General features: G+C 42.9%; 1 protein-coding gene across 1 annotated transcript in view; it reads left to right on the top strand.

Moving 5' to 3' along the window:
- Positions 1-16,144, top strand: part of GLRX3 (glutaredoxin 3) — a 28,662-nt gene extending 12,518 nt beyond the window's left edge. Inside the window, exons 4-10 of the mRNA XM_008058693.2 lie at positions 2,605-2,777; positions 3,286-3,347; positions 5,458-5,515; positions 7,252-7,304; positions 11,074-11,113; positions 11,204-11,296; positions 15,881-16,144. Of these exons, the coding sequence (XP_008056884.2) occupies positions 2,605-2,777; positions 3,286-3,347; positions 5,458-5,515; positions 7,252-7,304; positions 11,074-11,113; positions 11,204-11,296; positions 15,881-15,931 (530 nt within the window). The 3' untranslated portion in view covers positions 15,932-16,144. The remainder of the gene's footprint in view (positions 1-2,604; positions 2,778-3,285; positions 3,348-5,457; positions 5,516-7,251; positions 7,305-11,073; positions 11,114-11,203; positions 11,297-15,880) is intronic.
- Positions 16,145-16,658: the final 514 nt, after the last annotated feature.

The following is a 16,658-nucleotide window of genomic DNA, read 5'->3' as shown; positions in this document are numbered from 1 at the left end:
ACTTGCTCAGCCTCTGCACAGGTCATGTCTACACCTTCTTATCCTCCACTTTGGGCTCTACCTGCAGAATTGTATGATGTATTATGAACTGACATATGGTAGGGATCTCAGTTGACAAAGAATTGGATTGTCTTTATTCTGTATGCCTCATGAAGACAGAAAAATGCTTGTTTTAGGAAGAGTTTCCAGAAGCACTTAGATACACATCTTTTTAAACGGAATGTTACATTCTTGAGCACGTTAATTATTTGAGAATTCTTGTAGCTATTTCAGTTAACAGAGCTTTTAGCAAAGCAAGAGGTATTTGAACCACCGTACAGAAATTTCTGCAGTAAGAGTCATCTAACTGGGTTTTTACTTTTAAAATCAGCCACAAAAACAGCAGGTTTAGAAGTAGAAGTATTCTGTGTGGTTTTATTGTGAAATAGTGATTAAATGTGGCAGTTAGGTTTATTCATGTAAGGAGTGGAAATGACTGTGGATAGAAATGGTTATTCTGTGGCAGCTACATGATTTTTCTACTTTTAAATATTTTTCTTGCATGCTTGCGTTTTTCTTTTTTAAAAATTGTGTAAATATTTTGTTATTAGAATAAAGTCTTACTATTTTATCCTTAAGCATAACATTTCTAGTCTGCCACTTTAACCCTTAAAAATGAAACACTACCAATCAATCTTTCTAGTCTGCATGTAATTGCCTAAAGCTAAAATAAAGCTTTTTCTCAGCCAGTTACAGTAGAAATGAGTTAATATATTGGCAACAGAATAACCATCAGCAATCAGCCGTTAGCTGTTTACTAATGAACTCCCAGATGAGTGAAAAAATTTCAGAATCAGTGTTTTACTTCAGGCTGTACATGAACTTAACACTTCAGTCGTAGGAAAAGCAACTTATATGCTATACAAATACTAGTGCTTCATCTCAGTAAACTGCAGATCTGGAACATGTTTGGTGCTCAGTTGTAGATCCATATTTTAATAGTAAATGTGCTTTTGGGTGGTCAGGTAAAGCCTATTCTTGCAGTTAATCTTATACTGAATTTTATGATTTGATTTGATTTATAAATGATTGCCGATTCTGTTAAGTCTTATAGGAATTTTGAATCTGAAGACTAGGTTATTTTCCAGTGAATTACCACTGTGTTTGAAAAGAAGAATGAGATGTTGTGAAAGACTTGGGTCATACAAAGTATTGGAAAAAAATGGAGAAGAATTAGCTTATGGAAAGAAAAATAGTTTTTTTTTTCTTCAGACCAATAGGTTTATAAAAGACTGATATCCACACTCTTATTCTTCAGTACTAGTGTTATAATAAGAAGATGGTGTCAAAAAAGTACAGAATAAAAATGTGTCACAAAAATATAATAAAATCATGAAACAAAATTGTCACTACATTGTAGTAAAAAAGATCACATTATGTACTTTGGGGAATGTAAATAGTTTTAAAAAAGAAACTGTCAAGCTAGGACATGAGATGAGCAAGAATACTGTCCATCTATTGTTGGCTCTTGAATAACAACAGAACTATAGCTTTAAAATTCAATGTGCTGTGCCCATTTTATTTTATTTCATATTTTATTGTTTATTTTTTTTTGAGTTGGAGTCTCACTGTGTCACCCAGACTCGAGTGCAGTGGCCGCTCCCGGCCACCGCAGCCTCGACTCGCAGGGCTCCAGCACCCCTTCCGCCTCAACCTTCCAAGTAGCTGCAACTACAGGCGCACGCTACCACACCCGGCTCATTTTGATTTATTGTAGAGATGAGGTCTCGCCACGTTGCCCAGGTGGGTCTGGAACCCGCGGGCTCAGGCAGTTCACTCACTTCAGCCTCCCAAAGGCGCGGGATTACGGCTGAGCCACCGAGGCTGGCTGCTGCTGTGCCCATTTTAAACTACAAAAGATTCTTTTAATTTATCCTACTTAGAGATGGTAAAGATTGAGAACTACTGAAATGGGTACTCAGGAAGTAGCAAAATTACAATAGAAACAATTGGATTTTCAGTATAGTCAAGTAGTAGTTAAAAATAACTGTTGTAGAGTTTATTTTCTCCATCCAGAGTTGCTGGGAGATGGCCACCCAAACCTTATCTTGTTAGGGCTTCAGGTCTCTACTTTTTTTTTTGAGGCTGGGTCTTGCTCTGTCACCCAAACTGTAGTGCAATGATATGATCATGGCTTAACTGCAGCCTCCAACTCCAGGGCTCAAGCAGTCCTTCCACCTCTTCCTCCTGAGTCGCTGGGATTATGGGCTTGAGCCACTGCACCTGGCTCCCAGGTCTCTGTTTTTTGGCCAGTACTGTTTCACTTACAAAAAATGTTCCTGATATTGAAGAGGAACTTTGAAAAATGCGTACTTTTTTTTATACTCACAGTGTCAACAAGTTAAATCATATCTGAACGTGTGGTATGATTCAAGGTCAGATAATGTGTTCTAGGAATTTATTTTCGTTTTCTGTAGTATTCAGCCATGTTGACTCAATGACTGGCAGAATAGGAGGCAGGCATCATGTCCTGTAGATAATATGTACCCTGAATTAATTGGTTGTCGTGTATGTGTTTTGAGAGAGAAAGAAGCTAAGTTCCATTTTTCCTTTTTTTATATACAGGTTTCAGCAAGCAGATGGTGGAAATTCTTCAAAAACATAACATTCAGTTTAGCAGTTTTGATATCTTCTCAGATGAAGAGGTTCGACAGGGGCTCAAAACGTATTCCAATTGGCCCACCTATCCTCAACTCTATGTTTCTGGAGAGCTCGTAGGAGGACTTGATATAATTAAGGTTAGAAATTCCATTTGGAGCATACTTTTTTTTTTTGAGTTGGAGTCTCACTCTGTTGCCCAGACCGGAGTGCAGTGGCCGCTCCCGGCACCGCAGCCTCGACCTGCTGGGCTCCGGTGATCCTTCTGCCTCAGCCTTCCAAGTAGCCGGAATTACAGGCATGCGCTACCACGCCCGGCAGATTTTTTGATTTGTTGTAGAGATGAGGTCTCGCTGCCCAGGCGGGTCTCGAACCCGCGGGCTCAGGCAATCCACTCATCTCAGCCTCCCAAAGGCGCGGGATTACAGGCTGAGCCACCGAGCCCGGCTAGGAGCATATTTTTAAAAGTGTTTTAATAAATCTAGAATGCAAATTTCTTGTGACTCTCTATACTTACTAATATGAACCTGCAGTAAATAACACAGTATTTCTGATTAGGCAATGGATCTCTATTCTGTATTTGGTATGATCAAGGAGATTTATGTTATAATACATTTTTAAAAAAACTTACACATATGCTTATTTTAGGAACTAGAAGCATCTGAAGAACTAGATACAATTTGCCCCAAAGCTCCCAAATTGGAGGAAAGGTAAGTATTTTAAAAGTTTGAAATTGTCTGCCATTTATTATGTTAAAAATATTTTTAAGTCCTTCAGTTTTTGCATTATTCTTTTCTATGTAGAAATCAAGGATTTGCTGTTTATATGCCAGGGGTCATAATTGTGTTGTTTACAAACTAGTCATGCAAACTTGGGAAGATCTAATTTGGATTGGAGAAATTTCAGCACCAATTTAGTGATTGTGTGGAGGATATTCTTTCCTTTTATAGAAATGCCATTGTTTCTGTAGAACGACCAGGTTTTGCTTACCTGTGCGTTTCAGAGCCAGGATTCAGTTGTCTCGTTACTGCTCATTGTCGTGAACTTGGCACACTTGTGTTTTCTTGTGCATAGCCTTGACTGCTGTGGTCGCTGACCCCCTTCGAGCTCCTAGTGTAACAAGTGTCAAGCGTGAAAAGCCAATGCTGTGTGTGCAGTACACCTTTAAACAGGCTTTGGGGCGCTTTTTATTGTCTTTCTAACGTAAATTCAAGCAGATTTTGGAGTTGTAAGTTTGTTTTAGGAAGGATCTCAGTCAGCTTTCAGAGACATTCTCCTACAGAAATTCTGGGCTTTAGTGTGCAGGTAGGCTTAAAGAGATTTTTATTGAAATAAATACGAATTAATGTGGAAGTTCAAAAAGGAATTTGTTTTGAGATTTATCACCGCATCAGCCATTCTTAGTTGTGGCTTTTGTTTGTAAGGCAGACTTTTCTTTTATAATCTTTTTTGCCATTTAACAGTTGGAGAATTTCTGAAAAGGGTTTAATAATAACTCATTTGTCTGCTCTTAGTTAATGAAGAAATCTACATAAACAATGTCCCACCTATGTCAACCTTTGAGTGCTGTATATTTTCATGTGGTCTGCACCCTCCTGCCTTTTTCATGAGAAAGTGATGCTCCTCCTCCCTTTGTTGGTTCTTCTGTTGGCTCATGCATAGTTCTTGGCTGGAACCTGACTTTGTGTCATGGGGGCTACGCGGCCTTCAAGGAAAGCTGTGCTTTTTATATGTTTGTATTTGCCATTCAGTTGATTTTTCTCCTCTCTGCTGAGTACGCCTCGTTGCTGTTTATGGCCTTGTCTCCCTCGGACCTCCGTTTTCCTAATGTGGTGTTTTTAAATCTTCTGTACTTTCAGACACCAAAAGATAATTGGCTAGAATCATATAAAAAGTAAGATTCAGCATATTTTGAGTAATACTTTAAAGACTCCTAGTGAGCAGAGTACAGGAGGTGGAGTTCATGGACTTGTGACATGTATTGGCGGTACGGTGTCCTGTGAGTCCCCAGATCCAGGTAGCTGGGTCACTAGTCGAATGATCTGGGTCTTACTGGGTTTTTCTGACCGTGAGCGAATTGTACTTTGTTGACGGTGTAAGTGACTTGTGCATTTCGTTTGTGATAACTTTATAAAGAGATTTTTGAGCTATGAGTTGTTCGTAGCACTAGTGGAATGAAGAAGACATGGTGATGTGACCCCACAAGTGTCACCACACTGGCTTTTCCTGAGATTTGTGACCAAATTTTTGGCTATCTACAGATAATGAAAACTCCTCACGGCAAGTTAGATGGTCATATTTGAAAGATTGTATAAAATGTTACACATAAAGTTTAGATGAAAGCATTTGATGTTGGTAACCCGTGTTAGCTGGTGTTCCCAGGCTTGTTTAGCACTTTCACCCTCATGGCCTACCTTGTGAGCTTCACGAGTGCAGAGTGGTGTGCAGAATCATGATGGAAGGTGGTGCACACGAGATCTAGTTCTGGAAATTTTGGATGGGCTCAATATATAGCCCCTTATTGAACAATTCCTTACTGAATTGGTTATTATTATTATTTTTCTTAGTACTGTGAGTTGATGGGCTTAAATTGCAACTTGAAGGAACATTCGTTGCCTTAAAAGCCATATTGTGTTTTACAGTGGCTTAGGGAGAGAATGAAATAAAGGGAAATGTCAATGCATTTGCTTGTTTAATACCACTCAAAGCTGCGAACTATCATCCTGCTATCCCTCAAATATGCATGTTACTCATGAAGCGGAGCAAAAGTGGTGTTTAATAATTGAGCTGAGCCATTTTATATCAATTTTCTCTCTTTAGGCTCAAAGTGCTGACAAATAAAGCTTCTGTGATGCTCTTTATGAAAGGAAACAAACAGGTAAAGAACTCAAAAATGGTTTTATTTGTAATTTCTTTTGATGTTAACATCTGCAACAAGGGGACAGTTACATCTTTTTTTCCTAGCTGTAGCTAATGAAGCCGTAGCAGTATCAGGAAGTTATCGGGGGCCTTAATTGGTGCTTATGGAGATCAAACAAAGCAATCCACATTTTGCTTGACTTTATCATCAACATCTCAGTGGGGCGCCTTCCTTTCTCTGCCAAACTTTGTCAGCTAACGTGGTCAAGACCGTTAACGCTTTACTGGTTCTCTCAGTTGCTGTTTCACTACCCTTTGTTTGAGTCTGTGGATTGGGGTAGTGTGCAGCTGGGTCACTGGACTCCCGAATGCAGCAAACCTGGTAGTGACCACACCCCTGCCACCCTTTAGTGGCAGTGGAGAAACAAGCCCTGGCTTCAGCGCGTGCGCTGTGTGTGTTGGTGAATGAATGCGACCGTCGACAATGCTCATTTGTAATGGGTGGTTCTGGTGGCCTTTTTGATGAAGCGCCTGTTGATTGTGTGTCGTCTTGAGTGTCACGCTTGCTAGGTCCCTCCCACTGATAGTTTGAGCAGAGCTCGTTATCTTCCCCCCCCATTATCTTTCTGATTGGGGTTAGAGTGTTAATTTCCCAAAACTGACCATATACATCGATAGCGTATTTTGTAGTTTTCATAGGAATCGACCCTCTTAGTTATCATCAGTTGTTGAAGTAGGCAGGCCTGGGCAGAGTTTGGCCTACTTGCGAGATGGGGAAGCTAACGCTCCGAAAAGTGAGGCTGCTGGAATAAAGGAACACCCCCATTTAGCCAAGGAGCACTGGACAAGTAACTTAAATATAGAGAACTTCACTTTCCTCTTTGTAAATGGACATAACAATACTTCAGAGCTGTTTTGAGAATCTGGTTGCTATAGCTAGGGTGGAAGTTAATATAACTAGTATAATGAGGCTAATTAGTTAACATAACGAATATAATTAGCATAATGAAAATAATAATAGCACAGAAAGTGTTAATATACATTTCACCATATTGGGCTCCCAAGGTTAGGACTTAGATTCTTTGATTTTGGTTCAGTGTTTTTGATTTTGGTTCAGTGTACTTATTAAAACAATAGAGGAAGTTAATAATTCCCGGTAATGATAAGTAACTTTTGTTTTTCTTTCTGGTGATTGATTAAAGTAGATTTTTATCCTCAAAGCTTTTTTGGGGGGGAGGGGAGCCCAGGAAGTATTCATACATTTTGGAAACTATTATCAGAGCTATTAAAATGTTGATGCGGTGCCAAATTTTTCCTACAGATTTTTGCTGGGATTTGGGGTCCTGTGACATGAAAAAAAGCTTAAAGTTTTTTAGTCTCAAAAAAGTTTTGGTACTCTGTAATGTAAAAATACATAAAGCATGAGAGTCAAAATCCAGTTGGGAACAGGAAAATGATGATCATAATTGCCAAAAGAGTAAGCGAGTTAAGATCACAGAGCTTATAAGCTACCAGAACACACATCATCTCAAGTGGTTATAAACCAAAGTAAATCTGTGGGTTTTGTGTCTGGGTTGATGTCTAAATGGGTCTGCACTTGAAGAAAAAGGGTGAGAAAAGAAGCCCTTTGAGCTTAGAAAACCTAGTGGCAGCTATACTGGACAAGTGGTATACCGGTTGACAGAGTGTTAGGTACAGTCATGCTACTTGGTTATATAAAAGATGTAATCTTTGTAAATGCCTTTTTAAATCTAGGAAGCGAAATGTGGATTCAGCAAACAAATTCTGGAAATACTGAATAGTACTGGGTATGTAAATCTTGTTTTCAAATGGTATATTTAGAAAATTCCAACTTTTCAGTTCTACTAATGCTTTTTAGTTTAATGCCTGTATTTATTCATATATTTGTACCTGTTTATTTTTGCTATAATGTTTTGTTGAATGCCTTAACTTAGATCAAAATAGAATTTTCTGGCCAGTGTCAACCTACTAGTAACAGAAGGAAGGTTCTTAGACAACTTTTGAAAAATAACAATTTGTCTACTTTCCCAGAGGAAAGGTACTGAGTTCTCACCATACATAAAGGTATTCCAGGGAGAATAAATTATAGGTTGCTTTAAAGTTTTCTTTAAAAAATATTCTAGTTACAAAACTGAGGAGTATGGATGAAGGTCCATTGCCTAGATCAGAGAGGCAGGGCAGGTGAAATGGCAGTGCTGCTGCTTTTGATCACCTTGTTGTCGGAGCTGCCACCCAGCTGATTTCTGTGGTTAGAAACAAAACTTACTTCTTTGGAGATATTTAGCACATGCTCTGTAGAGTTTGCCAAATTCCTTGTTTCCTTTCCTTATTGCCTGTTTGCTCTTTAAAAAAATATGTGTTCTACCCTGGCTCGGTGGCTCAGCCTGTAATCCCGTGCCTTTGGGAGGCTGAGGTGAGTGGATTGCCTGAGCCCGTGGGTTCGAGACCTGCCTGAGCAACTTGGCGAGACCTCATCTCTACAATAAATCAAAAAATCAACCGGGCGTGGTAGTGCGCGCCTGTAGTTCCAGCTACTCGAAAGGCTGAGGCGGAAGGATCGCCAGAGCCCAGCAGGTGACAGAGTCTGACTCCAACTCAAAAACAAAACAAAATAAAACAAAAAAACCCCAAAAAACCCCTATGTATTCTAACAACATCTTGAAGTGGGTTAGCCACCCTGTGAAGTTACAGGAAAAGTCGTCTTTGAACTAGTTCAGCATTCTTGGGCAGGATTGAAAAGCAATCAGTTGAGCAGCACAGATTGAATACAACTTTAGGGACATAAAAAGAAAACAGTTGATTTCTTCAGATTATTGTGACCTCTTATAGAGTCACAGTTTATTGTAATTGTTGCTGCAAGCCTGTTTGCTTTCTTGCCCCTGCCCTGGGCTGAAGAAGCGGGCTGGCTTGTATCTGGTCCTTTGTGATGGCCCTCTTTCTTTGTCATTCCTCTGCTGCAGGTTCACAGGGGGACACTCTCAGTCCATTCCTCCCTAGCAGTACCACGTGTTCTTCAGGGCATGAGTATCTCGGAGCAGACACACTGGGTACACCCAGTTTGTGTCTTCAGTGGAATGTCTCTGTAACTTGGTTTTCTGTCCTGTGTAATCTTGACTGGAGCTGGGCGCCATGGCTCACGCCTGTAATCCCAGCACTTTGGGGGGTAAAGGCGAGAGGATTGTCTGAACCCATGGGTTTGAGACCAGTCTGGGCAACATGGCAAGACCTCATCTCTACGATAAATCAAGAAAAATTAGCTGGGTGTGGTAGCACACATCTGTAGTTCAGCTACTTGGAAGCTGAGGCGGAAGAATCGCCTGAGCCCAGCAGGCCGAGGCTGTGGAGGCTATGAGCGTGCCACCACATGCCAGCCTGGGCGACAGAGTGAGACTCCCAGTGTCTCTCCACCCCCCCCCCGATCTTGATTGGATTAAAAGTGCCCGTTGTCCCAGAGCAGGGGACCTCTGTGGGAGATAATAACCTTCTAGCTCTAGACTTGATAAACACGATCAGCTCTCTGCAGTGGGTGGGGCCACGGGAGGCCTGAGCTTTTTAAAACTTGAACAGACTGTACTCTTGCTGGGAATCATATGTATATGGAGAAAGCTGCTTCTTGTTTTTGTTCTCCATTCTTTTTTTTTTTGAGTGGGAATCTCACTCGGTCGCCCAGACTGGGGTGCAGTGGCTGCTCCCAGCCACCGCAGCCTCGACCTGCTGGGCTCCGGCGATCCTTCTGCCTCAGCCTTCCGAGTAGCTGGAAATACAGACGTGCGCTACCACGCCCGGCTGATTTTTTTTATTTATCGTGGAGATGAGGTCTCACCAAGCTGCCCAGGCAGGTCTCGAACCCGCGGGCTCGGGCAATCCACTCACCTCGGCCTCCCAAAGTGCTGGGATTACACACTGAGCCACTGAGTCCGGCCTGTTCTCCATTCTTAACTTACTTTTTCCTTTAGTAGCCTGAGTACACGTGCATGAGGGCCTGAAAACCAAGTGTCGAGGTGTCAAAGGCACCCTTTACAAATAGCTGATAGGAGATGTATTGGCTGTTGGGACTCCACATACCTACATGTACTTGGGCCCAGTCGTTCCTAAATTTCTTATAAATAATTCCACAACTCATCACTTATATCATTTCATCAGTGTCAGGAGCGCTGCCTCTCTTAGTTCAACTTAAATGGAGATTTATGTAGAATCTTTTTTTTAAGGTTTTTTGGGGTACTTTTTCAAACATTTCTTTTTTTTTTTTTTTGAGTCGGAGTCTCACTGGGTCGCCCAGACCGGAGTGCAGGGGCCGAGCCTCGACCCGCCGGGCTCCGGCGATCCTTCCACCTCCGCCTTCCGAGGAGTCGGAATCACAGGCGCGCGCCACCACGCGCGGCTGATTTTTTGATTTATCGTGGAGGTGAGGTCTCGCCAAGGTGCCCAGGCGGGTCTCGAGCCGCGGGCCCGGGCCATCCACTCCCCTCAGCCTCCCGAAGCGCGGGACGACAGGCTGAGCCGCCGAGCCCGGCTCACACATTTCTTTGTTGATGCTTACTCTTGATTTATCCTGTCGTCGAACTTTTTGACTGCTCCCTGAACAGTAGGCAGTTTTCCTGGGGACTTGTTTACTAAGTAAACAGGGTTTCCCTGTGATGTCTTCAGCTGTCTAGAAAGTTGAATTTTTAAAAAAACATGTGGCATTTTCTTTGGTCAGTTTCACAAACTGCACCCAGAGCCACCCTGCTGAGATGGTCCACATACACATGCCTCACGGTGAAATCCTACCAAGTCGATATGGTTGGATTTCCATGCAGTGGTTCTTGATACTTTACACAAGTAATGTTCACTGTACAGCAGAAAGCCACAGAAACGTGCATTGGTCTGACGCATTTTACAGACAGCACGTGCTCTGAATGAAGCCTGTTAGGTGGGAAAACTCGCCTCCCTGCGGTGGAGGGAGGGAGCCGTGTGGCTGTGTCCTCGCTGCCGAGCCCCTCCGTCCTCAGTTGTGGGCACAACTCTCCCTCCTGCTCCAGGAGCAGCTTCCAGGAGGCCAAGCAGCAGCCCGGGTGAGGCCGGCACTAGAGGCGGGGAGAGAGCGTTCTGTGAGCCACAGGCTCGTGTGAAAGGGGGTGTGGGTCTGACCAGGGCTTGGCAAATTGCAGGTGGCTGCCAGTGTCTGTAAATGAAGTCGTACTGGCACTCAGCCACATTCTTCCGTGTGTGTGTGTGTGTGTGTGTGTGTGTGTGTGTGTTGTCTGTGGCTGTTTTGCATTACACAGCAGGGCCCGGCAGCTGCAGCAGAGACAGAATGGCCTGCGTAACCTAAAGTGCTTGCTGTCTCCTCATTTAAGAAAAAGTTTGCCTTCCCCTGGTCTAACCCAACACTGTCTAGAGAAAAATTCAGGTATGCTTGTATCTTTGGGTGGCTTACAGTTGGTCTGTAGTACATTTTGTTAGCAGTGAAACAGTTTGTGTGACTTCCTTGACTATTAAAAAACACCAAGTACATAGGTCTTACACTTTTCGTTGAACTGTACTTCCTGTTAAAACGTTTTCTCCTTTTTGCAGTGTTGAATATGAAACCTTTGATATATTAGAGGACGAAGAAGTAAGTTCTGTGTTTTATATTTTGTCCTTTGTCTTAGATTTAATCATCAGGATCTGATAGGAAGGATTCAGGGTTCTGTTGTTTCTTTAGGTTCGGCAAGGATTGAAAACTTACTCCAATTGGCCAACATACCCTCAGCTGTATGTGAAAGGGGACCTTGTTGGCGGGCTGGATATTGTTAAGGTAAGGTCAGTTCATCTGCTAGCCTGAAGAACTGAACATGTGGCATGCTTAGAAGTTATAGTTTCATACTGAGTAAATTTTAGGGTTGCCCTTGATTCCTTTTCACCCTCGCATTCAGTCACTTCTAGATCAGTATTACTGTTTCTGTGTGTGTCATAAGTCTGTTGTTCTCGGTGTCCCCGTTGTGTCATACTGTTCTTACTCCCTCCTACCTGAACTAGTCATTTCGTCTCCCTTCCGTGGGGTGATCTTCCCTGCCACTCAGGGTCCTTTGTAGATCCTCCTTTAACTCCCAGCCAACTGCAGACCCTGGTCCGGACCCTGTAACTTTGTATTAAGAGACGCTTAGGCTGTGACCAAGCTTATAAAATTTTAGTTTTATTCATCTGTACTAAATCCTGCAGAACTTTTTTCTATATTTTTCTGCCTTTCACCATTCCTTTGCCTTGTCCTCTTGGCTCTGGTTTTCCTTGTGTGTTCTGTATTTGAATCTGTTTTTTTTTGAGTTGGAGTCTCACTCTGTCGCCCGGGATGGAGTGCAGTGTCACGTTCCCAGCCACCGCAGCCTCGACCTGCTGGGCTCCAGCGATCCTTCCGCCTCAGCCTTCCGAGTAGCTGGAACTATAGGCACACACTACCACGCCCAGCTGATTTTTTGATTTACTGTAGAGACGAGGTCTCGCCAAGCTGCCCAGGCTGGTCTTGAACCCCTGGGCTCAGGAAATCCTCTCGCCTCGGCCTCCCAAAGTGTTGGGATTACAGGCTTGAGCCACCGCTTCTGGCCTCGAATCTGTTCTTTATATCCTTCCATGCTCAACTTGTCTGTGACTCGTTTACAGATGCTTCCAGCCAGAATCATTTGCTCCTGCTCCTGCAGTTCTCGTGTTCTTTTATTTTTATATCACAATTATTTTCTCTTGCCTTATGTATCCTTGGGTGCACGGAATGACAACGTGGAATGTGATGCCTTAGGCAGGAAGCCTGCAGCCCCGTGCTGTCTGACCCAGCCTTGCCACGAGGCTGAAGGTTGCTGTCCTTGGTCTCCTGAGAGAAAAATGCAGGTCTCTGGTCTTCAGATGCTAGGAAATCTGTTAACTGTTAGAGTGTAAGTGGGCTTAGAGATGGCACCATTTCTTTTGTGCCTTCGAATCCTTCTTGATTCCCTGCGTACATTAGGAGCTCAGTAAATGGTTGTTGGTTGGAAAGAGACTTGATTTCTTTGGCTTAAGTAAACTCTCACTGGTTTTTAAATGGACAAGCCCTTTTCCTGTATTTAATGCCGAGCATTTAAAGGGCAGCTCCACCTACTAGCACTGGGTGCTTCATAGCTCTCTTGGTTAACCCAGAACAGCACATGGAAGCTTCAGCTTTTTTGCTTGTGTTTTTGTTATTTTAAAGATGTGTGGGGTATAATTCAGGGTTAGGTATGCAAAGGTTCGTCATGCGGGTACCCTTGTTGATGAGGTGTGCCCCTCCCTCCCCTGGCAGTTTCCCTCAGTCCCACCAGTAGTGGGAAACTGCTAACCCCCCCTCCCCTGGCAGTCTCCCACTGCTGCCAATCCCTTTCTTACAGCATTATGATAATTGTCCAAGGTCCGCTTATGAGTGGGAACATAGGGTACTCTGTTCTTTGTTTCTGGGAGAGATCGCCGAGTGTGATCAACTCTAAATCCGTATATTTGTCCTTCTTTATGGCTGTATAATATGTATCACATTTTAAAAACCCAGTCCACTTTCAGTGGACAGCATGGTTGGTTCCATGTTTTTGCTATTGTGAATAGAGCTTCTATAACCATACGTGTGGAGGTAATTTTTTGTGGAATGGTTTGAGTTAGCTTCAGCTTTAATACACTCAACCCTTCTTCTGCACCCCAGGCCTACCCTGGGCATTAAGGGTTAAAGGAGGATGGCAGTAGGGTGGTGCTCATATATGGAGGACTGGGGGGGATTGCTGGACTCCTCTTGGAATGTGAATGAGGCTGCCTCCAAAGGTGAGCGCTGGCAGTTGTCCAGGCCCCAGGCCCAGAGATGCGAGACTGCCCTCAGGCCTTCCTCTTGCCTCCTCCGCCGGAGACTTGTCTCTGACCTCAGACCTCTGACTTTTAAAGTAGGAAACAAGCAGTAACTAGTTCTCCTTCTAGTTGTGCAGTAAGTTAAAAGTTTTTAACACATACTTTCGCTCTGTTTTGAGTCTGGGTCCCATGCTATCACCCAGGTTGGAGATCAGTGCAGTGACACAATCATGGCTCATTGGAGCCTCGACTTCTTGGGCTCAGGCGACCTCCTGCCTCAGCTTCCTGAAGAACTGGGTCTACAGTGTGTGCCACCACACCTGGCTAGTTTTCTGATGTTTTTGTAGAGATGCGGTCTTGCTACATTGCCAGGCTGGTCTCAAACTCCTGGGCTCAAAGTCCTCCCACCTTGGCCTCCCAAAGTGCTGGGATTACAGGTGTGAGCCACTGTGCCCAGCCTTAACACACACTTTTGTAAAGTGTAACACTGAAGTGGCATCAGTACTTTGGACCAATATGTTTTATGCAAACAGAGCTTGTGCTTCTTTGACCTCAGAGGCAGTTTTTATCCTGTGGTTGTGTATGTGCAGGTTTTGTTTCTTGCACAGTTCCAGGTTTGATACCATACTTGTTAGCCAGTGAGGCATTTTTCCTAGGAAACTGCTTCAATCCTGGAGGACAAAAAAATATTTAACACTGTAGTTTTTGAATAGCCCTGAAGCAACAAAAATAGATCTGCATTCGTTATTATATGTCTCTCTCTGTGAATATGTATCTTATTTTTGTGAGGCGCAGATAGCACTCAGACCCCAAATACTCTTGAGCCTGTTCTTGTCTGAATGTTTTATAGCCCGTACCTTAGCCATTGGTAATTCTTGAGAAGATACAATCAATAAATCTCATTTAATTTAAAGCAAAGCTACATGGGGTAACTTCTTTTTAGGTTTATAACAGGTTGTCATGTCTTTTTATGTTCACCTGCTGAGAACATATACATTTGAAATTTGCGATACTGTCAACGTTTCTCCTTGAGAAGATCTATTAGTGTGTGTGTCTGTGTGTGTGTGTGTGTGTGTGTGTACACATATGGTCATGTGGAATAGTTCTTAGGTTGCCATTTTGGTCTGGTTCTTGCAGAATGCTGTGCTTCATCTTTAGTTCAATTAAGACATTTCCAGATTGTGTAATTCTTGCTGGCCCTCGTTGGAGCAGTACGTACTTGTTTTGTTGAATGAGTGACTAAATAAACTATGAATTACTCAGTAACTGTTAATCTAGTGTCCTGATTTAATCTTGCCGCGAAAGAGTAAACAGTTCACTGCTTAGACTTCAACATTTTGTGTTTGTTAAGAGAGATTGGGAATATCTCGGTTGAGCTGTAGTTTAACTTGCGGGCTCACATTAACAGCAGTGGTGATGCTGGGGATGGCCTTGTCTGAAGCGTCTGCAGCGTGATGTGCCTGGCACGCGGCTTCGGTGCTCTCCGCAGGCTCCTGCGTGCCATCCCCAAGCAGCCTCAGATGACTCTCTCTCTCTCCCTCTTAAACAAGTTTTACTTCAGTTGCTTCAGGGGGTCCAAATAGTTGTTGGCTTTGTGGTTGCATTGTATAGTGGCAAAGGCGTCTGGGCCAGCCTCCGATAATTCCAATTCTCAGTCAACAGATGAGGAAACAGACACGGAAGGTGAGTGCCCCCTGCCCCACACCTGGTATGCCGCTGAGCCCAGATTCTACCCGAGGGCCGCCTGGCCCACTGCCTTCTGAACTGTGTGCTCAGAAAAGGCCTTGGTGCAGCGGGATGTCTGTTGGTTAAAAAGGTAAAAGATCCCTAGACGTTGCTGAAGGTTGTCTGGAGTTTTGTATGACAGAATTGCTTCTATTTGAGTTTGATCCAGAGAGGAGGTTGTGTGGACTTCAGTAGTTTTACGGATGGGTGTTTATGCTGCTTAGTGATAACTTGAAATGTAATCAAATTAAAGGTTTGTTTTAAACTTAATCTTATTTATCGTTTATTTTCACATTTCAAAGTTGGTGGCTATACTCCAAATTTTAAAGCTCAAAGACAGGCACACAGAGTAGAGAGCTAGTCCTGCAGTAGGAATTAATCTAGTGGTAGCTCTTTTGATGCCATACCTCTGTTTCCGAGTCATTCCATCTTTTTAATGGTTTCTGACCTTTGCTTGGTACTTAGCTTTTCCCGAGGCAGAGACACGTCCCCAGGTTGGGGTTCAGCAGTGAAGCTGTTGCCTCTGAGAATGGAGGTGCAGGAGTGGAGCGAGTGTCATTTGAGCTGGCTTTTAACCTCACATTGCTTTCTTCTTTGACCTTGCAGATCACTTGGTTTGTTCTCCTTATTTATTGCTATAATTTAAAGAGGGGCTTCATTATTTTGCCCCAGTTCTGGTGTTTGCCGTTTTTATGGCTTACTGTTTACTTTGAGAGTGTTGGAAGACTGGAGTTTTACTCCAATAGATGTTTCTTTGGGCTCTTGGATAGAGATATAAGCTGTGATTATTTGGATGTTTTCATTTTTATATATACACCTGCATATTATTGTTGTTTTTTGTTTATAGGAACTGAAAGAAAATGGTGAGTTGCTGCCTGTACTAAGAGGAGAAAATTAATAAATCTTAAACTTGATGCCCAACTACTGCAAGAAATATTTAATTTCATGGGAGCAGTTCATGATTTAGTCCTCAGAAATGGACTAGGAATAGAAACATGCTTCTTACTCAGTTACATGTTTTGTGTATTTCACAGTGTTGTGCTAAAAAATGTATGTTACTTTTTTCCCCCACAAAAACAATGCAATAAACATCTTCAAATTATTAACAATATTGTGTGAAGAAATGTGTCTTTACCGTGATGTTAAGAAGACAGTTACTGTAATTAACCCACTTTAAATCTCTTTTTCTTATATGAGCCTCTGGTAGAGGTCCAGAAAGGCGGTCTTCAGAAAATGGAGAACTGTGACAGAGTAAGTACATGACAATATCAGAGCAACGTTTATGCTAACCCAATGGCTCCCCTCACTGGTGAAAGGACTCTTTGCAGCTTTGGGAAAAAAAACTGATCATCTTTTTCTGATGGCATAGCTGAGCCTGACACTGGTGAATTGCAGAGGCAGGGTAGGATGTCTGTAGGTTTGGAGGCTCATTTCAGAAAGCACCAGTAGTGAATTACTGAACATTTAAGAGGAAAAAAATTTTGTTTTAATTAAAATTAAAATTTTTTTTTAAGTTAGAGTCTCACTCTGTCACCCAAGCTGGGGTGCAGTGGCATGCTCACGGTCACCCCCAGCATTGACCTGCCGGGCTCCGGCGATCCTTCCGCCTCAGCCCTCCAAGTAGC

This window comes from Carlito syrichta, unplaced genomic scaffold (genome assembly GCF_000164805.1).
Source record: "Carlito syrichta isolate Samal-C Ts95f unplaced genomic scaffold, Tarsius_syrichta-2.0.1 Scaffold303593, whole genome shotgun sequence".
Classification (NCBI taxonomy): Eukaryota; Metazoa; Chordata; class Mammalia; order Primates; family Tarsiidae; genus Carlito; species Carlito syrichta.
The sequence above is the reverse complement of the archived record's forward strand: the minus strand, read 5'-3'. Positions and strand labels throughout refer to the sequence as shown.